This window comes from Budorcas taxicolor, chromosome 4, assembly GCF_023091745.1.
Source record: "Budorcas taxicolor isolate Tak-1 chromosome 4, Takin1.1, whole genome shotgun sequence".
In the NCBI taxonomy this organism is placed as follows: Eukaryota; Metazoa; Chordata; class Mammalia; order Artiodactyla; family Bovidae; genus Budorcas; species Budorcas taxicolor.
Window position 1 is genome coordinate 116,493,367 of NC_068913.1, and position 27,106 is coordinate 116,520,472.

Consider the following 27,106-nt stretch of genomic DNA (forward strand, 5'->3'; position numbering starts at 1 on the left):
AAAACTGTAAAACTCCTCAAAACGAAATATGGCTGTTTGCTTGTGTGCACACCTCCTACTTCTAGCTCCTGGGTCTTTCTGTTTAACCCCCACCTTAGTCAGCGAGAAAAATGATTTTGTTGTCAAAAGACAAATCTCTGCTAGGCTGCCAGTTACACAGACAGATCACTCAAGTCAAGAAAGACCTTAAGTACCACAAGTGTTGGAAGAGGAACTTGAAAGACATTTTGGCCAGGATAAAAACTTGGTCTGGGATTTTTAAGGTAAGCATCTGATCAGTTAAAAGATACCTGTTAGAATGTAGAAAATTCTGAAGAATCTACCAAAAAACACTAAAACTAATTAAATGCAGCAAAACAACAAAATACATGACATATACATAGACATAAATGATGCTTCAGGAACTGAGCCCAATCTCTCCTACTGCAAAAGCCCATCACTGTAGAGGCCTCCCTAAATAAAGTCAGCCTGTCTTCTAAAAAAACGTACTCCTAGCAATAATTTGTAAATAAAATTCAAAAAATTCCTTTTATAACAGCCTTGAATTAAATACTTAGGAATAAATTTAAACAAACAAAAAAAGCACAAGATCTGCACACTGAAAATTACAGAATACTGCTGAAACAAAGTGCCGTGGTTTAGTCACCAAGTCATGCCCAATTCTTTTTGACCCCATGGACTGTAGCCCACCAGGCTCCTCTGTCCAAGGGATTTCCCAGGCAATAATCCTGGAGTGGGTTCCCATTTCCTTCTCCAGGGGATCTTCCCAACCCAGGGATTGAACCCATATCTCCTGCATTGCAGACCACCAGTCACCTGGGAAGGTCTGAAAGAAATTAAAGATGACCAAAATGAAGAGACACGTGATTTCATGGACTGGGGAAGGAATCAATTCTCTCTAATCTACAGACTGGTTATAATCCTTGTCAAAATCCCAACAGACTTTTTTTGTCTAAATTGGCAAGCTGACCCTAAAATTTACATGGAAATGCAAAGGAAATGGGCAAAATAACTTTGGGAAAAGAAGAACACTGGGAGGAATTATACTACCTGATTTTAAAACTTACAATAAATCCAGAGTAATGAAGATAGTATACTATTGGCCGAACGATTAGCAAAAGGATCAAGGGAACAGAATAGAATCCAGGCTTCCCTGATGGTTCATGGTAAAGAATCTGCCTGCAGTGCAGCAGAAATAAACCCATACATTTATAATCAAGTGATTTTCAACAAAGGTGCCGTGACAATGAAGAAAGGGTCTTCTTTTCAACAAACTGTCTCAAAATAATTGTACTTTCACATGCAAAATAGCTAACTTAGACCTTACCTCATACCACATATAACCACTGAAGCCTGCGTGCTCTGCAACTACTGAGGCCTGAGTCACAAGCAGAGTCGTGTGCCTCAACGTAAGATACCACCTGATGCAACAAAGATCCCGCACGCCACTGGTTAAGGCCTGACACAGCCAAATAAGTAAGTTTTTAAAAAATGAAAAGAACGATGGAGATGTCAAACTTTCCTGACGGCACTTTAACTTTTAATACACAAATTAAAGACACCAGAATAGATGCTTTTGAGGCTCTTTCTAGTTCTAGGGCTGGATAATCTGAAAATGGAAGCTAGGCAAGTACTATTTCTCAATGGAAAAAAGTATGGAAGGTTAATTATACCTCAAAAACAGACAAACTCAAAGAAAAATGGATCACATTTGTGGTTATCAGTGGTGAATGCTGGGGGAGGGGAACTGGAGGAGGTAGTCCAAAGGTACTAACCTCCACTCAAAACAATTAAGTACTAAGGATGTAATGGGCTTCCCTCGTGGCTCAGCGGTAAAGAATCCACCTGTCAATGCAGGAGATGCAGGCTTGTTCCCTGAGTCTGGAAGCTCCCCTGGAGGAGGAAACGACAATCCACTGCAGTATTGTTGCCTGGGAAACCAATGGACAGGGGGGTCTGGTGGGCTACAGTCCATGGGGCCACAAAGAGCTACCGAACAATAACAACGAACGTAAGGAAAACATGATTAATATCACCCTCCTGTATGCTGTATATGAAAGTACTGAAAAAATCCTACATGTTCTCATCAATTTGCCTTTTTTATCTGTATAAGATGATGAATGGTCACTAAACTTATTGTTGCAATCATTTCATGATGTACGTTAAGTCAAATTACTATGCTATACACACCTTAAAATTATACAAGGCTGTATGTCAACAATACCTCAGCCAAACTGGAAGAGAAAAACAGCATGGTAAATCACTTTGGGTTCTGGTTTGGGTTCTCGTATAACGGCACAAATGGGGAATCTATACTTCCTCCGTACCATCATTCCCAACTGTGTTACTGGCAAGGCTCATTTTCTAACAAAGATACAAGGCTTTCCTCCCATAGCCACTGTCAAGGGCACCCTGTTGCCTATGGTAAAAAGTCAAACTTCCCAATTTACTTTCCCTTCCTCATTTACTCACAAAATGGGCTGGAGTTTCCTTTTCTTTCTTTGGTAAGCACTTTTTTCCAGCTTTCTTGGAGCTATAATTGACAAATAAAATTGTAAGATATCATTGATGATTTGATATACCTATCCACTGTGAAAGGATTCCTCCCATCCAGTTAGTTAACACATCCATTACCTCACGTTATATATGTGTTTGCGACAGACAATATTTCCCTTCTGCTCTCTTGGTAAATTTCAATTATATAACACAGTGTTATCAATTATAGAAATCACGTTGTACCTTAGAACCTCAGACTTTATTCCTCTTATAGGTGAAAGTTGGACTGGAGTTTCTTAAACAGCAAAAAACAGAGGCAGACAAACCTGGATTTAAATCTTGACTCAGTGACTTACCAACTATGTGATCTTCCTGCAATTTAGCTCATTCATTTGTAAAACTGGAACTAATGATTCCACTGATGTTACTCTTAAAGTTTCAAAGGAGATAGCTTCTCTGATAGGCACCAGACGCACCTAACCCGAAGCAACCAGTGAGTAATTGTTCCTCACCTGCCTGTTCTCGTCAATCAAATTTGTTTCTGTTCTTCAAGACTCAACTCAGAAGATGTCTTTTTTCAGGCCCCTGACCTAAAGTTCGGAGAAGGCAATGGCACCCCACTCCAGTATTCTTGCCTGGAAAATCCCATGGGCAGAGGAGCCTGGAAGGCTGCAGTCCATGGGGTTGCGAAGAGTGACTTCACTTTCACTTTTCGCTTTCATGCACTGGAGAAGGAAATGGCAACCCACTCCAGTGTTCTTGCCTGGAGAATCCCAGGGACGGGGGAGCCTGGTGGGCTGCCGTCTATGGGGTCACACAGGGTCGGACACGACTGAAGCTACTTAGCAGCAGCAGCCTTAAAGCTCTCCCTTCTCTAAGCTTCGCAGTACCGCACACAACGTCCCACTGCAGCGCCTGTCATTCTGCATCCCGGTTGGCAGAATGACATGAGGGCAAGGACCACGTCGTAGTTTGGTCCTTCCAGTGCACAGTAGGTGCTCAGTAGCATCTTTCTTGGGTAAATAACAAAGGGACAAAGGGACCCTGGCTGAAAATAAGATGCATGCTTTAAAAACTTTTGAGAGGAAAAGATTCTAAGTCACCTATAACCTCACTGGTGCTACGCAGCGGTTCTACTAGAGTCCTTCTGTTCTGTCACATAGGCCTCGCCGGTGGCCCAGACGGTAAAGAGTCCGCCTGCAGCGCAGGAGACCTGGGTTTGATCCCTGGGTCGGGAAGATCCCCTGGAGAAGGGAATGGCCACCCACTCCAGTCTTCCTGTCTGAGGAAATCTCGTGGACACAGGAGCCTGGCAGGCTTCGGTCCATGGGGTCGCCAAGAGTCAGACACGACAGAGCATGATACTCCTGTCATGCAGGTGGGAGAAAGGCAGAAAGCATGAAGTACAGTAAACAAAAAAAGAACCAAGAGCCCAAGCCCCATGCTTCCTATTTTATTTCTATCTCTACAAAATGTTTTTTATGTTTATAGTGCTATTAAACGCACCCCTCAATATGCTGTAATAAACAGTCCACTAGATGCTCAGAATCAACTATAGGTAACATAACATACTCCAAGGTCAAATCTGCATTTTGGGGAGAGTCCCTGGCAGTCCAGTAGGTGACTCCAAGCTTCCACTGCAAGATTCGACCCCTTTGGGGAACTAAGATCCTGCACGCTTCTCAGTGCAGTAAAAAAAAAAAAGGAATTTCAGACTAACTTAAATGTTACTCTGTGTGGTATTTACCAGGGCTTTTCACCAAGTATTTCCAGTTCTCTCTCCAGAAATATGACAGGATTTCACTTCCTTACCCCCTTGAAGTTAGATGCTACCGTGTGACTTTCTGGGTCCAACACGTGCCCCTTCTGGAGAGTCTCTGAGCGTCAGCACACCCTGCCGCGTTCTCCTGTCTCGGCAATTACGAAAGGCAGAGATGCTGTCTGCCCGCACCTGGCTGGAGATGCTGTAGAGGAAAGCTCCCAAGCCAGCCCACGATCAACGTGTGGCCTTGGCAAGAAATTAACCTCTGCTGCCTGAATACACTAAGAACTGGGGTTGTTCGTTATCCCAGCACACTCCACATATTCTGCATTCACATAGAGAAGGGTAGTATTTCTCTCTATTCCAATCTATACTGTGACAACTATATTTTTAAACACCATTTAAATTCCCCAATAATAAAAACCCATCTCTACCTCAAAACATCCTAGTGAAATGAGGAGCAGAAGGTAGAGAGCAACCTCGCTTAACTATCTCAGATATAACCAACTCAAGATGGTTGTACAGCAAAAAAAAACAAAATTTCAAAGCAATTATCCTCCAATTAAAAATAAATTTTAATAAAAATTTTAAAGTATCTCAGTAAAAGCTGGAAAACAATAATAATTTTTATCATTTGTATCTCAAGTATTTTTTCATTCTTGAGTCTCTGACTCCACAAAGTCATCTGCTTCCAACCTATACTGCTACGTAACAAACCAGCAGAAAGTCTAACAGATTAAAACAACCACCATTTTATTTATTCGTAATTTTGCAGTCTGGGCGGGGCTCAGCTGACTGGTTCCTCTGCTCATCTCAGGACAGTCAGTTTTGAAGCTGGATTCAACAAGCAAGATGATGAGAGGCTGAACTCAGCTTAGGCGACTGAGTTATAACTCTTCAAGTACATAAGTCTAACAGGAGAAAAACTCGGCCGTACTAACCAAATGCTTCGACCCTAGTAGAACAATTCACTGATGAGAGTTCTAAGGTAAAAAATATGGTTATTCTTTCGTATGTTTCATATTGCTATTTCACATGCAACCAGGTGCTTACTCCAAACACGTCTGCATGTCATTAGGATCGCCAAAGATCAGGAAATCAAGGAAGATTTTTTTTGCTAGGCTCCCCTAGAACACTTTAGAACCAAACCACACAAACTTCACCACTGACAATCAACTATGTTGTTACTAATGTAAATAGGTTACATACACTGAGGTGTAAAGACTAAAAGTGATTCAGTCTAAAAAGACATAAGAAATCATTTTAAAACCACCTAGTGATTCATCTCATTTAGGGAGACCTACTAATAAAACCGTGGCCATCAGAAATGTTAAAATAAAAAGACCACTATGACAACACTCACAAGTTTGCGTAATAAAAAAAAAATTTCTGATGGTTTTGTAATAACATTATTATATATATTTTTTATATATACACAGCTTCTAGGAAGTTGCTCTGGTTGTTTCTCATGTGTTATTCATAATAAAAAACATTCTATAGCGATTTCTACCGATTAAGTTTTCTGTATTTTCTCTTTATCAGGGAGAGCTGTGTAGAAGGGCACTCTTGATCACCCGCCTCCCCCTGACATAACTACTACCTTATTTTTGACACCATGGTGGTTTTGGAGTGAGTCTGGTACCTCATCACATCAGCCAATAATATTCAATGACGTCACAATAACACTTGATGACCACTAATGACAGCAGCCGTAACACTAATAGCAAATTCTTATAATACCACCTCAGGCTAGCATTTCCTGTGTGCCAGACACGGTCTGAATTCTACACATATATAAACTCACAACAATCCTCAACTAGATGTGGTAGGAAGACCACTTTGCAAATGAGGCAACAAAGGCACAGAAAAGTTACTTCCCAACTACAAATAGTTAACAAGTAGCAGAACCTGGATTTGCATTCAGGTGTTCTTAGTTCTAGAATCAGTAATATCCCAAGATCTTACTTTTCTCATTTCTAAAAAGAGATTATGATTTTAAACTTATTGGCTTTTTAAATATTGCACAGATGTACACATGAAAGTATATGTATTAATATTCACTACATAGTCTTCCAAATCATCTTCTGTACAGGAAATATACACACAGTTGGAGTTTTGTATGCTCTTTACAAAACAGAGTTTGTAATACACTTACTGCTTTGCAACTCCTGAGAAAATTTTTCCTCAAGTCAACAAATGTATCCCAGATACACTCCCATTTTGGTACCCACAGGTCAACCTCTCTGTCCTGACAAAAACTATACGATGTATGATCCCGCAATCCCACTCTGGGACATATATCTGGAAGAAACTAACTTAGAAAGATACATGCACCCCAGTGTTCGCAGCAGCACTGTTTACAGTAAGCAAAGCACGGAAGCACCTAAATGTCCAACAAATGAGTGGGTAACGACGATGGGGCATATGCACAGTGGACTACTACTCAGCCATAAAAAGGAACAGAATAAAGCCATTTGCAGTAACATGGACGGACACACAGATGATCATACTAAGTGAAGTAAGCCAGGGGTATCACGATAACCAATCAATGTGGAATCTAAAAAAATAATATAAACGAACTTTTTTAAAAAACAGACTCACAGACATAGAAAACAAATTTATGGTTACCAAAGGGAATGGGGGGGGGAGGGTGACAAATTAGAGGTTTGGGATAAAATGTACATACTACTACGTATGAAATAAAAAATTACATCACATTGTTATGTAATATACATAACAATGTATAAGTAAACAAGGATCTAGAACTATATTCAGTATCTTTAACAGCCTATAACAAAAAAAAATCTAAAAAAGTATACACACAGACATAACTAAACCATTTTGCTGTACACCTGAAACTCTACAACCCTGTAAATTAATTATACTTCAATTTAAAAGAAAAACGTTTTAAGAACAGAACTGCGTGGTAGTTCATGGATGGGCATTTTGTTCTCGCCGATCTTCCTCCACTAGCTTTCTACCTTCCCTCTGCTGTCCTGAGCATGTCTGCATGTATATACTGGCCCATTTCTACCGGGAATATATTCTGATCTCATTCCTCATCTTTATAGGCTTTCTTGACCTTTTCCCCCCATCTCCTAAGGGTAAGGAAGCATTCTAAGCCTTTTACTATTTTCCACACATTCTCCATAGTCTCAGAGATCTCAAGTAAATCACATTAGGGATTGACTCCCAGGTGGCTCAGTGGTAAAGAATCACCTGCAGATGCAGGAGACGAGGATCGATCCCTGGGTCGGGAAGATCCCCTGAAGGAGAAAATAGCTACCCACTCCAGTATTCCTGCCTGGAAAACCCCATGGACAGAGGAGTTTGGCAGGCTACAGTCCATGGATCACAAAGAGTCAGACACAACTGAATACACACACATCCTAATCTAACTCCTAAACTCCACTCCCAAATCCTCCAATACTCTAGACATTTATTTCTTGTAGACATCTATGCCAGACATCATCAAGTATCAGAGTGCCTATATTCAACTGTAAGATGGACGCAGAATACAGAATAATATAATAGCCATTCTTGTCCTCAGGAAGACTACAGACATCTACTTTTAAAACTTTCAATTTAAAAATAAATAGTCCACGCATAACGCAGAGGTGAAAAACTTGTCCACTGGTGGTCTACAGATTAAACCTAGCCCACAAGGTATAGTTCCAAATAGCATTTTTGATCTTAATTGAAAATACTTAAAAGTCAAGAGATTTCACATGAAGATACAAGTTTTCAGCCTTTGTTGAAAAACCAGAGTATCTAGCAACATCTCACAGTCTCACGTGGCAGCCATCAGCCAGAAATGTCTCTCAGCGTCTCCTAAGCAAGGCACAAAGACCCCTAGGAGTCTTCAGACTGTTTTTACTCACCATTTTCTCCCCAACTTAAGGCCTCAAAGATGTCAGCTGTCATTCAGGAACTTACAAGCTGCATGCAACTCATTTAAATTACCTACTTGGTCCCTGCAAACAGTTTATAATGCCTGGACTATAAAGCCCAAACTCATTAGCCCTGCAATTCAAGGACCATCACAGGTTGGCCCCAAACCCCACATTAAGCCTCTGTTCCAGTCACACCCCACCAAGAAAGCACCTTTTACACTTCTCTCAAGAATTGTATTCACTCTGCTGCCCCGGAACACCCTCTCAACTTTCTTCTCACTCAGTTTAGCTAAATGTTATTGACTCTCCAAGGTATAATTCATGCTCTGCTTCCTCCACATTTCTGGGGACCCTTTGGGCCACAGTAAGCCTTCTTCCAGATTTGACTGTCCCTCCCAGCATACATTTGGCACTTACATGCTCTATGAATAAGGTGTCACATGAAAGATCTAAAAAGTTACAGAATAGCATTTCTCGGACTTAAACAGTTGCCACATTTGTGCCATACATAGTTACCGCTATTACAAAAGTAATAGCAGAAGCAAAGTCAAACAATTTTCCTGTCTTTTACATGAAGCTTTTTCTAGAGAAAGTGCAAAAAGAGCTGTGTCATTCCTCCTTCTCTTAACCTGTGTTCTTAAATCCTCTAAATTCTGCAGATGGAGAGACTGACATTGCCAATTACAAATTCAAGATTAATCTTTCTACTGAATATTCACACTAACCACAAGTATACATTTATATGCAGGCCATCACCAAACAGAAGGAAAAAAAAAATCATCCCTATTTCACTCCACAACTTTTAAACTTACACTGCCAAGAAGTTCTGAAAATAAACACTGCAGCACAAACATGATACAAAAATGTTAAAATAAAGGAGGAAGGGATTAATCTGCTTGTTGAAATTTAAAGACGGGCCAAAACTATTTTTTTTATAAAAGAGAGGGAGGGAGGATGGGAGGGACACACATACAGAGAGACTGGAAGTTTATTCTGTATCAGCCTAAAATTATGTTCAGTCCAAATGTCTCATAGATTAAAAACTATGTCGAATGCTGTCAAGGGTTTCACGCACCTCCTCACCAGGTGAGAGCATCTGAAGTTCTCTATAACTAAAAACTGATTGTTTCAATTTTGGAAGGTCAATGAAGTTTCATTGAAGCCCCTCAGTCATAATCACAAATGCCTCAAGAATATAAGGTTGGACAATCGGTCTCTGCCCAGAGGAAATCTGACTCTGGGCTGGGGAATAAATAATATGCAGTTTCGCAAAAAGGTGAAGGAGAAGGAGAGGTTAGAGGAGTGTGTCTTGTCACCCTGCAAAGTGACCACAAATCTGACGTGGCAGAATTAACTGACAATAGGAAAATGTACTAAACCACTGTTTGTAAAATGAGAAAGCAAATTGTTTTAATACTTTTAAATTTACGTGGAAATCCATGTTGACCAAGTTTACATATTAATAATCATATTATATCAAATATAATTTGTATTTTAGCCTAAAAATGCATTCTGAAAGACCAGAGATTCCATGAAGACGACCAACAGCAGGGCAACAGCAAACCACCCACCTCAGAGATAAGAGAGGCTGCCATTCCAGGATCAGCTCTTCAGGTAAATTAAAGCATCTCAGTGCCCAGTAAGTGCTAGAGACCAGTAACTACTGCAAATTCCCACATATCTAATTTCATGAAAAGTAGGAAAAAGAATAACTATCATAAAAGTTACAAATTTGCAGCATCTCAAAAAGCACAAACAGTAGTGTTATCCCTCAACTATAAATTGCTGTTTTATGAAATTGTATATATTATAATACAATGCAGTTTTTTGTTTGTTTTTGTTCTGCTGATTTCAAGTTCACAGCCACAGAAACGAGAACTCTGAGGGCCGGGGGAAATGTGCTTACAGACACGGGAGAGCAACAGCCCCGGGCAGCACCGCCATGTTTGCTGGTCCCTTGGAAGACATCACTGGTTCTGCCTCCCTTTTTTCTGCAATAATGCTCAAGGTGACTTTCTAATAACACTAACTGACCTCTGAAAAGAAACCTGGTTCTGGGTGTAAGGAGTTTATTCAGAAAAGGTCAAGGATAGAGCCTCAGAAATCCTATCCCCGCCACCTGCTGTTTCTGCGCCATCCCCATCCCCACCCCCACCCCCACGCTGAACATCAACTTTACTAACTTGGTAAGAAACAGGGTGGAATGCTTCCTTGGCTTCCCAACAGAGTAATGCAAATATATATTCTCAGGAAGAAAAGAACCAACCAAAGATTCAGGAAGAGTTTCCTTAACCTTAACAAAAATAACTCCAGGCACTGGTAGTGCCTGCCCAGCAGCAGGAGCTTCCGCACCAATGGGAAGACCTGCACCTCTGATAACGACCAAGTGTCAGACAGTCCTTACTGCGAAAAAGAACTTCTAGACATGTGCAAACTTGACCGTTCTACTTAGTATTTCCCTATTTTCATACCCACTTTTCAAACTCTGCCTCTAAGATTAATAGCTTCAGTTCAAATTTCTTGATTTTAGGTTACAAACATATATATTTTTTTAACTTATTTAGCTGCATTGGGATTTAGTTGCAGTGTGCAAACTCTTAGTCTGGCATGTGGGATCTAGTTCCTTGGCCTGGGATCGAACCTGGGCCCCCTGCCCTGGAAGCTCTGAGTCTCAGCCACTGGGCCACTAGGGAAGTTCCGTATACATAATTTTAAAATAACAAGTTACTGTAAAATCAGTAACCGCATATGCTTTTCAAATGTGATCAAAACATAAAAAGGATCTAACACTATAAAAGAAATGTTTAATTATTAAATACTTTAAAGTCTAAAGAATGTGTATTTATTAGTCCATAGTTAGCTTTTTCTTTTAATCCAAAACAAATACACCAACCTACTTTTAAAAAATACTGCCATAAGGCGTCTTCTCTAGGGTAAAACAACCCACTTACTGATCATCTAAATAACACTGACAACTTAAACACTTATCTCCATTGCATTCCACAAAGATACTAATTTTCATTTCTGAGGTAATTATTTGCATTTCCACATAATTTTAACATTTACAAACCTAATTTACATTTGTTACACATCAGTTTCACTTTCAGGGTCTGCAATATCCAGCTAACTACATGGTCTTTTCTGCATGTATCTTAGTACAGTATGGATTTACACAATTGAAAACCCCTCTCCTTGTCTCCCATTTCAGATATTGGCTTCCATTTACGTATTTCCAAAACAACTGGAAATTCTATTTCCTTCTTCAAAAGACACACCTAATTTTAAAGAATTCACTAAAAAGTTTGAAGCCATCCAAATTACCACTAGACTTCATTACCTGTAAGGACTACCGTACCAGCTTCCAAAATCTAAAAAAAAAAAACTCTCAAGATTTAGAATTGTTACAAACATCTTCCAAAGTGTTGAGATTTTCATACTGAAGTATTACTGTCATTCTGTAGAAAGTTTTAATCTCTCAAAGGGCTACCTTCTCCTTCATAATATAAGCGATAAAAATTAAAATAATAGTGACAATACCCTAAACCAACCTTTCTCCCGGTGTACTCAGGAGCTGCACTAATACAAATGAGTTCATTGCGATTTCAGGGGAAATGTACACGTACACAGACACACACACACTTGCATGTGTAGGGGTGAGAACAATACTGATAGGTCTACTCTCTCTAGAGTAAAAATTTAAAAACAAGTCTAAAACACAATAATCCAAAATTAATGTTCACAAAGAATGACACAGTGGAAATGGGAAGTAATGAAGTTAAAACCCTACTGTGGCTTCCTATGTATTGCTTTAAAGGATACCAAAAAAGTGGCAAAGAAGTTTAAAATTACTTAAACCTGCACCTTCCTTCTCCAGATTTGTTAATACTGGAGTAACAATGGCATTTTGTATCAGACACTACAACGTGAGTGATATAGTAACCTCCAACTTCATATCACAAAGGAGCAAATGCAATACTGTATACATCCTGTACTTGTTTCCCTCGCGATTTGTCACAGCTAGGTAAGAGCTGGCCATAAAATATGGAGGCAAGCCGAAGGCCCCGAGTCGCTTTCACAGTATAAGTACAGCAAAGCAAGAAGGAGCACATACCCAGCCCAGGGCTTCATGGGGCTCCCACAACCCTGCTCTCTGCCTGGGTTCACACTACTATCTTCACTATGTATCACCAAACGTTAACAACGCTATTGCTAAATGAATGCACCCCATCCAAAGCAGAAAAAAAGCCAAACTAGAACAAAAACCCAGAGAATCCGTAAGTGAGCTGCTCTCCGCGGCGTCCGCTGCACCCTTGCACTAGCAGGAGACGACCATATAATGAAATGAGTAAGCACCCAAGCCATTCTACAACTCCGAGGGCGGCCACGGACCTGCTCGGCACCCTCGAGAGCCACGAGTGCTCTGCGCCTCCCCGGTACGAAACGGCTTTCTGGATTCCACGGGCAAAGTTGTCCGAGAACCACACTGCAAAAAGGCATTTCTAACGATCGAAAACCGGCGCTGCCCAACCCCGGGGTGCCGGCTCCGAAGCACCCAAGAGCCGCTCCGGCCCCGCTCACAGCTCGGAGGCGGCTCCTCGAGGCGAGTTCGGTCGCGGTTTCCATCCGTCCGGAGCTGCACCAACGTGCTCCCCACGCTCGGCCGGCGGTTGGGAGCGACGTTTCCAAAAACTTGGCGCTCGCGGTCCCCGCGCGGCCACCACACGGAGTTTGAGCGGCTCGGGCCGGGCGGTGCGGGCCGGGCGGGGGAGGGGAGCGGCCGTGAGACTTCCCGACGCGCCGGTGAAGCCCCGGAGCCCGGGGCTGGCGGGGGTGGGGAGGCGAGGAAAGTTAAAGCCGCGGCCGGCTGACAGAAGCAGCCCGGCTCCGGCCGCTGCTCGCCGCCCGCCGGCCGGCCCGGGGGACCAGCTGGCCCCGGCGTTTTGACAGCTCGGCGAGCGCCCGGGGGGCGCCGAACGCGAGGCCGGCCCCGCGACTCCCCAGCTGCGCCTCGGGCTGGGATAGCCAACGAGCCGGCGAGGCCCAGCGGCGGCTACGAGAAATTTCTCCAAACACAGAAGCCCCAGAAGCCGCGGCACCGGGGCCCAAACTAAAAAAAAAGTAAAGTGTGGCGGCGGCGCGGGCCGTCGGGGGCCCGGCGGCGGAGGGCGGTGCGGGGCGCCCGCGGGAGGCCGGGCGCCGGCGCGCGGGGCGCGGGGCGGGCGCGCGGGGCGGGCGGGCGCCCCCGGGGCCCCGAGCCGCGCGGCCGGCGGGGCCCCACCCCCACCCCGCGGAGGCGGCCGGGGGCGCGCGGGGGCGGCGGGGCCCGGGGCGCGCCGGTGACAGCTCCGGGCCGGCCGCCGCCGCCGCCGCCGCCGCTGGCTCCCGGCCTGGCTCCCTCACACTCAACTTACTTCTTTCTGGCTCTCTGGAAAGGGGAAGCGCCATCTTTGCGAGGCCGGCCCCGAGGTCTTTTGTCTGCGGCTGCGGGGCTCGGGGCCGGGGCTCCGGGCTCCTCGGGGGGTGGTGGCGGCGGCTGCGGCTGCTCCGCGCTCTTGTCCTCCTCCGACGACATCCTAGTCACCAGGAAAGACACATGGATCCCAGTCCTCCTCCTGGGGGGCTCCTCCCGCCGCCGCCGCCGCCGCCGCCGCCGCCGCCGCTGCTGCTCGGGTTCCTCCTCCCCGGCTCAGCCTCTCGCATTTCCCGCAGCCCCGGGAGCAGCAGCAGCAGCAGGTACCGGGAGAGGCGGCAACATGGAGCGAGCAGGACACGCACTCACACACATACGCGCGGGCGCGCGCACCTCGGCGCGCAGGGGCCGGGCGGGGGGCGGCGGGCGGGGCGGCGGGAGGGAGGGAGGGGCCGGGCCGGGCCGGGCCGGGCCGGGGCGGGGAGCGCGGGCGGGGCCGGCGCGCGGGCGCCGGGCGGTGCGGGAGCGGGCGCGGGCGGCGCCGGGCGGGGCGGGGCTCCTGAGGGGGAGGGGCGGGGGCAGGGGCGGGGGGCGGCCGGCCCCGGGGGTCTCCGCCCGCGCCCCTCCCCCAGGCCGCCCGCGGCGGGGAGGAGAAAGGGGCCGCGGCTCGGGGAGCGGCGGCCCCGCGGGCGGGCGGGGGTCGCGCCCCCCGCCGGCGGCCCCTCCCCTGCGCGAGCCGCGTCAGGCGGGGCGGCGGCGGCGGCGAAGTTTTGACAGCTGCTCCAGTTGTTGTTGTGGGTTCCGGGCTGCGCGAGAGCGCCGGCCCCTCAGCGCCCACGCCCGCCCTCCGGGGCTGGGGAGGAGGAAGTTTTGCGGGTGTGCATGTACCACACACAGACACACACACACTCGACCGGGGCCGTCGCGCGAGGGCCGCCGCCGGGTCTGCCCCGACCGCCCCCGCACCTCAGCCCTCTCAAACTCGCCGCCGGTCTCGCCCACACACGGCCGCCGCGACGCCCCCGCCCCCTCCCCTTCCCCCACCCCGCCGGCCCCCGCCGCCCCCCGCGCGCCGCCGCCGCCGCCGCCGCCGCCGCCACTCACGGGGGGGCTCGCTCCGCGCATGCGCCGCCCGCGGACGCGCCGCCGCCGCTGACCTCACCGCCCCTCCCCCGCCCCCGCTCCCTCCTCCTCTGACGCGGCGGCCCCGGCTGCGCCGCGGCTCCGGCCCCGGCCCCGGGAGAACGCCAAACTGCGGAGGAGAGAGTCCGGGATCGGGGTCCCGGGGAGCGCGCGGAGGCAGGGCGAGGACGGGGGCAGGGCCGCGTCCCCGCTCCGGAGGCGCTCGGCCCCCCCACTCCCCCACACAGCCGCGGGCGGGCGGGCGGGTGGGTGCGAGATGGTCGCGCCCCGGCGCGCGGCCGGCCCGGGCTCCCCCCCTTCGGCGCCCCCGCCCCACCCTCGGCGGGGCGCGGGGGGACCGGCCCGGAGGGACTGCGCCGGGCGCACGTTCAGCCTTCTTTCGTTTTTTTTTAATACGCGTCAGTGGAGAGAAAGAAATGGAGTGCAACTTCGTTCTAATCCTATTCCAGGGGTACTTTCGTTATTGCCACGTCGTTTTCAAAATGATCCTGAAAGGGTTTATAAAGCTGTCAGACAAAAAGATGGCATTCTGAGGAATAAAAAGGCTGAAAGACATAATAAACCAGTAAAAAAAAAAAAACACACACACACCGACAACTTGATTTGAACGTTGGGTGAGATGCGATGAGGGGACAAAAGTCGAAGGAGTTGTAAGCTGCCTCTTAGAAAACGTGAAAAGGGTGAAAGAAAAACGGCTGAGGGTCAGAAACCTGAAATGGACACTCAATCAGAAAGGAGAGTTACAGATGTGAGTGGGATCCTGGGCTTCTTATTCCAACAGGGATCAACCCTGGGACAATGTGCTCTTGTGAGCCTGCCTTCCCGTTCACTAGCGGAGTGGAAAGATCGTAGATTTGAATGGGGACAAAATACTAAGAACTAGCAACCAACCATTTGCGAAAGCACAGGGGCAAACTCTCATTTTCCAGGCACACACTCTAGGCCGGACACCCAAGGCATTCTCAGGATTTTCATCAGTTTTCACACAGTTCTAGTATAAGGTAAGAATAATACGCCGTTTTTCCTGCTTTGTCGTTTGCCTTCACTTCCTCCCCAGTAGCCAGAATATAAACTTTCAATTGTGTTTTCTTATTTGGGCAAGTACAGTTTGATTTCCAGAGCCTGTTCTGACTAAAGCATAGCTTTTTGAAATGAGGATTACAGTAAGAATTTGAATTCCTTCAGGGTTTGGTTCCTGCTGGGTTTTCCATGTTTAATAAATTTACAGTTTGAGACTGAGGAGACGCTGGCTTGGTAAATACAAACTTTAAGAGTCTGACTTTGTATATAGAAATACAACATATACATGACAAGATAAGTGTAAGAAGTGATATATTTAATGCTTATTACTCACGCTTTTTCATTTTCTGTACATTACATACTTTCAAAAATTGGATTATCGATCCAAATGTTTATCTTCATTAAGTACTGCATTGAGAAGAGTCATTTCCAACTGTGTGTTTCATATGCACAAAATTCTACATCAGAGCAATTTACTTCAGTATACTTGTCAGCTCTTTGGCGAAATTAAGGGTCAGAAATGTGCAAATTGCAAGTCACTCCTGCTGGAGACAAGTTTTAAAAGGAAACACCTAGGGACTGGGAAGAGAAAAGTGGGTAGGATAAATGGAAGGGTAGAAACAGAGGCTGTGCTTCTAGAAAGACAGAAGACGATGAAGATAAACCCGATGTTAAATCTCCATTCTTTTGGCTGCTGTGAGCAGACAGGTGGCTGGGAGCTGTTTTAACAGGACTGATGGGAGGCTCATTAGCTTGAACTTATTGAGGGCAGATCAGGCAAAACATAACCCAGGATGCAGAGGAAGTATTCAAGGAATACTTATTCAACATAAATAAAGGTCTTTCAAAGTTTTTTCCATCTCTGTCATCCAAATTACACAGCTTTGAGACCACAATGGCAAAAATCCAGGAGGCAGGTAGCTGAGGTAGGTTCCTCAAAATTATAAAATCAGAAAGTCAGGGAGCACCTGGGAAGACCAAATGCAAAAATAAATAAATAAATAAATAGAATGTCTTATTTCTAACAAGTATACATGTTAAATAGGCACCTTAAAAATATGGTAGGTATGCAACAGTGTTAACAGCAATTAACTCTAAAGGGCTGGACTTGCACTCCTTATATTTTTTCTGTACCAGTCTTCCAGAGCAGATGTAGTCTAATCACAAATATGTAGTAGATGTTCAAAATGTGGATGGGGAGTGAGGATTGTTATCTGCAAAAAAGAAAAAGCAGCATCTCATGAAACTCCTATAAGCAAAGGAGATTCTCAAAGAGTCTAACATACAAATGACCGAATAAAAATTTGTGGTACAGTAGACTTTCCTACTAATTGAAGGCCTATAAAATGTCATTGATATGTCTTTCTTTAGAGAGCAGTCTTTATCACTTTGTTTCAGTGAACATAAAAGTATTTATGAGGCTTTCCCATAAGTTCACTACTAAATGGTTTCCTGGGGGTATCCCTCTCTTTTTGTATTCCCATAGTCTTAAATTCCTCAAGGTTTTAGGAACCAAACTTTTATGACTGTGTAAAAAGACCACTAAAATGTAAATTCTAGATCTTATAAAATTTCTGTTCATATTTTTACTATTAAAGTTGCACTTTTAAAGGTTGTGGTAATTGCTGTCTTTTTTGGTCCTTTATTTTTCAGTGGGGGAAAAAATGTTTTTAAAAGAATTTCAGCCACTATGAGTTCATATTTAGTCCATAGTGCATTTTTAAATTTAAAAATTCATATTGTATTACGTAAATTATTTCAATAATGTACCTGTGTACATGTACCTGTGTGGTGGAAAAATTAAGGGAAGAAACTGAGAAGGAAATAAACAGAATAATCACCTTCAGAAATAACTTGTGCATCAGAGTTTGAGATAGTCTAGAGCTCATTTTACAGAGATATGCATCTTGCCCTCTAGGGTTCTATACTTTAAACCTGGCACTACTGAATAAGACAACCACAAAAAGGGTGGCAGGCAACTGAAAAATAAACATGGGAAAACACACAAATAGATTAAATAGTTACATCTACTATGTACAAGACCATAGTTTTAAAAGAAATGCATCTGGGGATGTGGGGGAAGCCCAGGCATGGGAGAAGGCAGGAGACAGGCCCGTCCAGTACACGCACGCACACGCGCACACACACACACACACACTTTCTTAGGTTCCTTGCTGCAGCAATATCCAGACTACTGTTATTAGCTTTCGATGGTTACTGCAAAAAGCGACCCCAAATAGGCAGCTTAAAACAACAGAAGTGTTTTCTCTCTCACAGTCCCAGTGGCTAGAAGTCCAAAACCAAGGAGTTGGCAGGGCTGGTTCTCCGTGCTGGGCTCTGGAGAGCGTCAGTTCCACGTGCCTCTCAGTGTCAGGGGGACGTGGACGTGACAAGCAGTCCTTGGCGTCCCTCAGCTTGCGGATGCACCTCTCCTACCTGCCTCCATCACGTGGCTGTGATCCCTGAGTGTCTGTGTCCTCCCGCGTGGTGCTCCCCTGTGTGTGTCTTCTCTTCTTGTAAGGAATATTAGATTAATGGTCTACCCTCCACCAGTATGACCTCATCTTAATTAATAATTACATCCACAACAATCCTACTTCCAAATGAGGTCACATGGTGAGGTTTTGGGAGAGAATATGAATGCCGGAGGGCAGGGGTGGGGTGGGAATATTCAACCAAGTATAACCACCAAACAGCTTATATTGATGCCTACCCATCTTAGCAGATCACAGTGTGCACTGTTAGAAATTTTTATATGAGTCAACTGTATGCAAGCTCTCCTTGATGCACACAAAAGTTATCTACATTATTTTACATGGAATCAACTTATCCAAAGAAATAAAATCGAAGTGAATTTAACAACGATGGTGTCCACGTAGTAACAAAGCTGAGATTCAGTAGTTCCGTGGTTAGTCTGATCTGTGTAGAAGTACATCAGAAAATTTCAGTTCAGAGCTTCCACCTGCCAACACAGGCGACACAGGTTTGATCCCTGGTCTGGAAAGATCCCACATGCGGCAGAACAGCTAAGCCCATGAGAGCCTGAGCTCTGCAACGAAAGAGGCCACACCAAGGAGAAGCCCAGGCACCGCAAGAAAGAGCAGCCCTCGATCGCCCCGACTAGAGAAAAGCCCGCGCAGCAACAGAGACCTAGCAGAACCAAACATAAATATGGACACGGAGCTTACAGTCCTGCATCAGCATTCACGGTGAATTCTAAGTTCCTCAGCATGGCTCATTAGGTCCTCCAGAGTCCCTGCCACCCTCCGGCCGAAGCGCTATTCTTCCTTTTGCGCGCCACACCATGAACTGGTCTTCAGGACTATTTCTGGCGGGCTCCAAACCTCACCAGGCTGTCCCAGCCCCTCCCACCCCGCCAGCCCTTGGCCAATTCCCACTTCTTATTCCCCCCTTCAGCTTTCTGTTGTTGTTGTTTTAGTCTGTTCAGTTCAGTTCAGTCGCTCAGTCGTGTCTGACTCTTTGCAACCCCATGAATCGCAGCACGCCAGGCCTCCCTGTCCATCACCATCTCCCGGAGTTCACTCAGACTCACGTCCATCGAGTCCATGATGCCATCCAGCCATCTCATCCTTGGTCGTCCCCTTCTCCTCCTGCCCCCAATCCCTCCCAGCATCAGAGTCTTTTCCAATGAGTCAACTCTTCGCATGAGGTGACCAAAGTACTGGAGCCTCAGCTTTCGCATCATTCCTTCCAAAGAAATCCCAGGGTTGATCTCCTTCAGAATGGACTGGTTGGATCTCCTTGCAGTCCAGGGGACTCTCAAGAGTCTTCTCCAACACCACAGTTCAAAAGCATCAATTCTTCGGCGCTCAGCCTTCTTCACAGTGCAACTCTCACATCCATACATGACCACAGGAAAAACCATAGCCTTGACTAGACGGACCTTAGTCGGCAAAGTAATGTCTCTGCTCTTGAATATGCTATCTAGTTTGGTCATAACTTTTTTTCCAGGAGTAAGCGTCTTTTAATTTCATGGCTGCAGTCACCATCTGCAGTGATTTGGGAGCCCAAAAAAATAAAAGTCTGACACTGTTTCCACTATTTCCCCATCTATTTCCCATGAAGTGATGGGACCGGATGCCATGATCTTCATTTTCTGAATGTTGAGCTTTAAGCCAACTTTTTCACCCTCCTCTTTCACTTTCATCAAGAGGCTTTTTAGTTCCTCTTCACTTTCTGCCATAAGGGTGGTGTCATCTGCATAACTGAGGTTATTGATATTTCTCCCGGCAATCTTGAGTCCAGCTTGTGTTTCTTCCAGTCCAGCGTTTCTCATGATGTACTCTGCACAGAAGTTAAATAAGCAGGGTGACAATATACAGCCTTGACGTACTCCTTTTCCTATTTGGAACCAGTCTGTTGTTCCATGTCCAGTTCTAACTGTTGCTTCCTGACCTGCATACAGATTTCTCAAGAGGCAGGTTAGGTGGTCTGGTATTCCCATCTCTTGAAGAATTTTCCACAGTATATTGTGATCCACACAGTCAAAGGCTTTGGCATAGTCAATAAAGCAGAAACAGTTTTAGTCTGACTCTTTTGCAACTCTTTTGCGAGACTGTAGCCTGCCCGCCAGGCTGCTCTGTCCCTGGGATTTCCTAGACAAGAATACTGGAGCGGGTTGCCATTTCCTCCTCCAGGGGATCTTCCTGACCCAGGGATCAAACCCACGTCTCCTGCATGGGCAGGCAGATTCTTTATCACTGAGCCACCTGGGAAGCCCTTCAGCTCTCTTTAGATTTCACCTCACCCTGACCACGGTTGCAGTCCCCCTCGATGCTTCTACAATACCTGTGCTCTCCCCATCACAGCTCTCCTGGCTGGTAATGAATGGCCCCCTTAGCTGTCTGCATCCCAGCCTAAGTCCACAGGAGACCACCCCTCCTGTCTGCCTTATTCACCTTCTACCCCTATGACTCAGCAGAGGCCCAAGAGAGTTGCTGAATAAGTAAAATAAATGGGAAAATGTTACTTTTAAGAAATACAACTAAGATGATCCCTTACAGGAGTATTTAAGTTTAAAAAAGAAACTATTTATATCGAGGTATACAAGTATACACCCATACTTTGCTACATTTTGTTGGTCTTTACATTTACTCTTCCATAAGGAAAGAAGCAAGTCATCTTTGCCCCCTATAACCAGCATTCGCTATGTGACACTCTTCTCAGCGTTACTGGCTTTCAGAAACGGGGCATGGAGGATCACGCCTTTTCTAATGGAGTCTCTAAAATCTAAAAAGGTAAAATAGTTGCCCACGGTCTTCCCACCGTGGCATGTCCCAAGAAACACTTCTCATCCAAGATAATATCAAGGGGAAAATTACTAGAGTCAAGCATATACAATATGTATGATGTAACTCACTTATGTAAAACTGTAAATCCACAACAATCAGTATATACATATGTGCATAAAGTAATAATGTTCATCAGAATATAAACAAATACTGTCTCTGGACTGGGATTCCAAATAAGCTTTCTTTGTTGTTTTTCCTTTTAAGTTATGTGATGAATGGCTATCATTTTTACAAAAGCAATCAAGTTGCTTTTCAAAGAAAAAGTTTTTCTCCAAATTTATGTTTTTTTTTAGCCTTAATTGTATTTAACGTTCATGTGACATCCTTTTCCTTTTCTTTATTACTGTCCACTTGTCTGTGGAAATATTAAAACAACACTAACCAAACTATCACCAACCCTGCCTGGTACAATCAGTTTCAGAGTTCTATTTTTTAGAACTTTTCCTTTTTTTTTCATTTGCCCTTAAATGAAGTAAAAACGTTTTTTCCAAATGAAAAATGTTTTTTCTCTCTTTCCCTAATCTTTTTTTTTTTAATTTTATATCAGAGTATAGCTGATATTGTGAGAGTTTCAGGCGGACAGCCAAGGGACTCAGCCAGACCCATTCTCCTCCAAACTCCCCTCCCATCCAGGCTGCCGCATAACACTGAGCAGAATTCCCTGCGCTGCACAGTAGGACCTTGCATTTTAAATAAAGCAGCCTATACCAAACTGTACATGTCTATACCAAACTCCTTGACGATCCCTTCCCTTCCTCCTTCCCGGCTGGTAACCATGAATCCCTTCTCTATGTCTGTGACTCTGTTTCTGTTTTGTGAATAAGTTCATTTGTGTCATTTCTTTTTAGGTTTCCCGGATGTCACGTCTTTCCCTAATCTTAACAGCTAGGTTCATCACCACCAGCTAGCGTTCCAACACCTAAGGAAGTTGTACTCACTTGGTACCAATCTCTTTCCCGCACTGGTCTCACGTGCCTGCCATCTTTGTGTCCCCAATACACTGAACTATGAGCTGGATGCTCATAAATATTTGTTACACAGACTGAAAAAGAAGCAATCATTACTCCAGTAGGTGCCACATGCAGAAAGGAAGGAACAGAAGGAAGAGAGGGAGGTCGGAAGAAGGGAGCTCAGATTCTAAGGGCAGGGCGAGGGTGGGAGGGCCAGCCTGGCTCACCCTCGTTTACTGCCTTCCGGCTCACTCTCTATCACGCTGTCTGCAGGCTGTTGGCCTCTTGCCCTCCCTTGTCTTGACCTGCCTTTGCCAGGTCAGTCACTGTCATTGGGAAGAGTTGTCCTCTGCTGGACAGGGTCTCACTCCTGCAGCTTGAAAGACAAACAGGCCAGCAGACACCTTAAAGAACCTGATGAGGATAAGGTAGCCAAAGAGGCCTGGGCACCCAGGTGACTGAGGTGGTTAGGGTTACAGAGCACTGCACAAAAGTAAACAAAACTGTTTCCTTAACAAACCAGCCCCCAACCAACCAAACAACAGGAGCCACAGCATCACCCAGAAGCTGAAGAGAGTGGGTGTTTTCCTTTGGTTTCCTTTGGTTTTCTCTTCTCTGTCATCTGTTGTCTTGAAAGTTTAAAAGAGACTCCGGGGCCGCGGGCACCGGTATCCTGTCTCTGCTGGACAACAGGCCTGACGGCCGCCTGCCCCAGAGCCTCCCAACTCAGGGTCCGTCCTTCTGTGACCTCATTCCCTGCCTGGTTCCATGTGCCACTCTGTGACTTAATCGAGGTAAGATCTGTTTCAGCACACAAGCCCCAGAGGCCCCGCGGGCTCGTCCCTTTGCAGATAACTCGGGGGGGTGGGGGTGGTTTTAGGGCTGAGCTCTCAGCAGATCACCCTTGTGCCTGCTTCTCCAGAGACTGCTTTTCCCTCTGACCCCTCGAGAGGCTTCAAAGATCGCCTCTCTGGGCGCCTCGCGACTGTCGTAGCGCATGTGTGCGGCCCGCTGGGCCCCCGAGCGTGCCATGGACCACAGAGCTCCTCCAACTGCGCCTGAGTTGCCTGAGCGCCTGCCGGCCGAGGAGAAGCACCTGCTGAGCAGCCTGGCCGCGGCGCACACCCTGGCCCGAATCCTGCGGCCCTGCTACGGGCCCCAGGGGCGGCAGAAGCTCCTGGTCACCGCCAAAGGCGACACTGTGCTCACGGGGCACGCCGCGGCCATCCTGCGGGCGCTGGAGCTGGAGCACCCGGCCGCTCGGCTGCTACGGGAGGCGGCGCAGGGCCAGGCGGAGCAGAGCGGCGACGGCGCGGCCTTCGTGGTCCTCCTGGCCCAGGCGCTGCTGGCGCAGGCCGAGCGCCTGCTGCGGGCCGGCCTGCCGCGCGCCCAGCTCCGCGAGGCCTACGCGGCGGCGGCCGCGGAGACGCTGGCCCTGCTGCCGTCGCTGGCTGTCCGCGCGCTGGGGCCCCTGGAGGACCCGGTCTGGGCGCTGCGCTCGGTCATGAACACGCACGCGCTCTGGCGCACCGACCACCTGGCCGGGCTGGTGGCGCATGCGTGCTGGGCCACGCGGGAGCTGGACGGCGGCTTCCGGCCGGAGCGCGTGGGCGTGTGCGCGCTGCCCGGCGCGCGGCAGGAGGACTCGTGCCTGCTGCCCGGCCTGGCCCTGCCGGGCAAACCCTGCGGCCAGGTGACCATGGTGCTGAGCGGCGCCCGCGTGGCTCTCTTGGCCTGCGACTTCGGGCCCGCCCACCCCCTTGCGCCGGCCACCGCCCGGCTCTCCAGCCCCGAAGACCTGATCCGGTTCCGGAAAGGCAGCGAGAGTCTGATAGAAAAGCAGGTGGCCCAGCTGGCCGCTGCGGCTAACGTGGTGGTGGTCTCGGGGGACATCGACGAGAAGACCCTCACGCACGCGGACAAGTACGGCCTCATGGTGATCCAGGTCGCATCCCGGCGGGAGATGGTTTATCTGAGCGAGGTGCTGCGCACCCCTCTGACGCCTTACCTCGTTCCTCCGCTGGAGCCAGGGAAGTGTCAGAGGGTGTACGGACAGGAGCTGGGAGAAGCTTTGGCCGTGGTGTTTGAGTGGGAGAGTCCAGGCACCCCTGCCCTCACCTTGGTCCTCAGGGGGGCCACCCTCCATGGGCTGCGGGGGGCCGAGCAGGCCGCCTACAGCGGCATTGACGCCTACTTCCAGCTGTGCCAGGACCCCAGACTGCTCCCCGGAGCTGGGGCCACAGAGATGGCCCTGGCGAAGATGCTCTCGGAGAAAGGGACCAAACTGGAAGGGCCTAACGGCCCCACCTTCCTGGCGTTTGCCCAGGCCCTGCAGTCTCTTCCAGAAACCTTGGCAGAGAACGCAGGCTTAGCTGTCCCCGACGTGATGGCAGAAATGAACGGAGCTCACCAGGCTGGAAATTTCCTCATAGGAGTCGGGGTCGAGGGGATAATAAACGTGGCCCAGGAAGAGGTGTGGGACACCCTGATAGCTAAAGCCCAAGGACTTCGAGCCGTGGCTGACGTGGTTCAACAGCTCCTGATGGTTGATGACGTTGTCTTGGCCAAGAAAAGTCCCGCATATCCGCAGGAACTGACTCCTGAACCCAAGAAGAGGAGTGCCCGTCCCCTGTGAGAAAAAGGGAGCCCTTGGAACAAATAAGTGGCAACATCCTCAATAAAGTGGGGTCACTAAGAAGGGCGCTGCAACCCCAAAAAATGAATGCTTGCCTTGTGTTGCCTCCAGTGAAGTCGCTCACTCGTGTCCGACTCTTTGCGACCCCATGGACACCAGGCTCCTCCGTCCATGGGATTTTCTAGGCAAGAGTCCTGGAGTGGGTTGCCATTTCCTTCTCCAGGGAACTTCCCAACACAGGGATCGAACCCAGGTCTCCCACGTTGTAGACAGTCGCTTCACTGTCTGAGCCACCAGGGAAGTGTTGCCTCCAAGTTAGGTGCATTTGAATCCATTTCTTTAGATAAAAACAACATATAAAGAACCACAAGCAGAGTCCTTCCTTCTTGATTTACTTTCTTTCAGATTCTTGGCTTTTTTCATTTTCTGTTTCTCTCCATCAGGTTCTGTTCCCTCCCTCCAAGAAAAGCAAGATTCAGTTCCATTAAAGATTTTTAAATGGAGTAACTGGGTTTGGGGAATGTAAAAAAAAAAAAAAAAATGCAGGTATCTCTTCTTAACTATTTTGAGTATTCCTGCATGAATTCTAATATATGTGAATTTCTATCCAGACGTCACTTTAACAATCTGAGAACATCAGTTTCAGCTTAAAGGAGTGGCCACTCATTTCTGTTGTGATTATTTGGGAAAAGGGAGAATATTAAGGCAAAAAAAAAATCAATATAAAAGAAAAAAAATGAGGTGGGAGGCAATACTATTTTTAAAAAGCATCCTTGGCATGTATAACAAAAGATAAGAACACACTCCTTAGAAGCACACAGAGCTATGGAACAGGAGAAGTGCAGTGGGGAGCACCCCGCACCAGGGAGTCCTGGCCAGGCTGTGATTACGACAGGGTGCTGTGTGTGCTGTGCTTAGTCGCTCAGTCATGTCCAACTCTTTGCATCCCTATGGACGCTAACCCCCCAGGCTCCTCTGTCCATGGGATTCTCCAGACAAGAATACTGGAGTGGGTTGCCATGCCCTCCTCCAGGGGATCTTCCCAACCCAGGGATCGAACCCAGGTCTCCCGCATTTCGAGGCAGATTCTTTACTGTCTGAGCCTCCAGGGAAGCTCATGACCAGGTATCCTGAGGCAATAAAGAGGGGTTTGAGTAGAGCCAGAGCATGTTACCCCAAGCCTTTCCCACTTAGCCGTCTGAGTTTCTCTGTCTCTGGGAAAACAGCAGCATGTCGGGGCAGAAGTGAGGTGATGGGAGGCTGCAGTCTCTTGGAATCAAAACAAAAAGGCTTAAGCATTTGGAGAGAAAACCAAACTCGAGAAACAACTGTCTTACAGCAGGCAAAGATTCTTTGAAACCCAGAAGTGAAATCCTGACAATCTGTTAGTGAACAAAGGATGGTGGATGAAAATGTACTAGAATAGACTCACTATTACAAACTTCAGATCTATACAACATCCTCCGTGGGTGGGTCTGTCCTTGTTCATCTTCGTTATTAAATCTTAGCAAATATAAATAAATGCTGTCATACTTCTCCCCTGCCCTCAGGTTCCATACTGTTCTCATAGAGTCTCAAATTCTATAATCATAGTGATGATGACAGTTAACTTTGCAAAGCAGTTCAAAAGCACTTTGTACTCATTTTATTTAATCATCAAAACAAACTTAGGAGAAAGAAACTTGTTTTCGCTCAGCTGCTGAAGACACAGTTGAGCTTCGGAGAAATTAAGTGATTGGGCAAAGTTACACAGTAAATAGAAGTGGAAAACCCACTCTCTTATTCATTATTTTATTGCCCCAATCAAATTCCTCTGTTGTGTTGTTTTCATAGACATAACCCCTATGATTATGAAGAAAGTTATGTCTCAAAATGGCTCTTGGAAAATGTACAATTAGTGTTTTCTAAGTTAGGCAAAAAGCCACATTCATTTTGCAAAATAAAGATGGCTCTTGCTCACAGAGAACGTTTTAGGTATAGATCCAAGACATAGGTAAGTCAAATAATGTAACTTAGTATCTTTTAAATGCCCTAACTTTGATATACAAGTGATTTTTTTGATAATTTACTTGGGGAGAAATCATACTGTAACATTACCATCTCCTTTCCCCTAGACAGACAGACATACACACACAGACATACACACAATTATATATATATATTTCTCTATGTATATATAGAAACAGAAATAGACTCACAGACACAGAGACCAGACTTGTGGTTGCCAAGTAGGGCAGGGTGATGGGTGGGAGGAGGATAGACTGGGAGTTTGGGATTAGCAGATGCAGACTATTATATACAGAATGGATAAACAACAAGGCCCTACTGTATAGCCCAAAAAACCATATTCAATATCCGGTGATAAACCATTCTGGAAAAGAATGTATATATATATATGTATAACTGAATCACTTTGCTGTACAGAAGAAATTAACATAATATTGTAAATCAACTACAATTTTTAAAAAAAAGAAGACTGATCAAG

At 46.5% G+C, this 27,106-nt stretch overlaps 2 protein-coding genes across 2 annotated transcripts in view; one reads left to right on the plus strand and one right to left on the minus strand.

Annotated features, from left to right (window-relative positions):
* KMT2C (lysine methyltransferase 2C) overlaps nt 1–13,793 on the minus strand; it is a 257,816-nt gene extending 244,023 nt beyond the window's left edge. The window contains exon 1 of the mRNA XM_052638894.1: nt 13,563–13,793. Within this exon, the coding sequence (XP_052494854.1) occupies nt 13,563–13,723 (161 nt within the window). The 5' untranslated portion in view covers nt 13,724–13,793. The remainder of the gene's footprint in view (nt 1–13,562) is intronic.
* A 9,223-nt stretch (nt 13,794–23,016) lies between these two features.
* CCT8L2 (chaperonin containing TCP1 subunit 8 like 2) lies at nt 23,017–24,621 on the plus strand. Its single transcript, XM_052639240.1, has one exon. It carries the CDS (start codon nt 23,017–23,019, stop codon nt 24,619–24,621), a length of 1,605 nt encoding a protein of 534 aa, XP_052495200.1.
* The last annotated feature ends 2,485 nt before the right edge of the window (nt 24,622–27,106 follow it).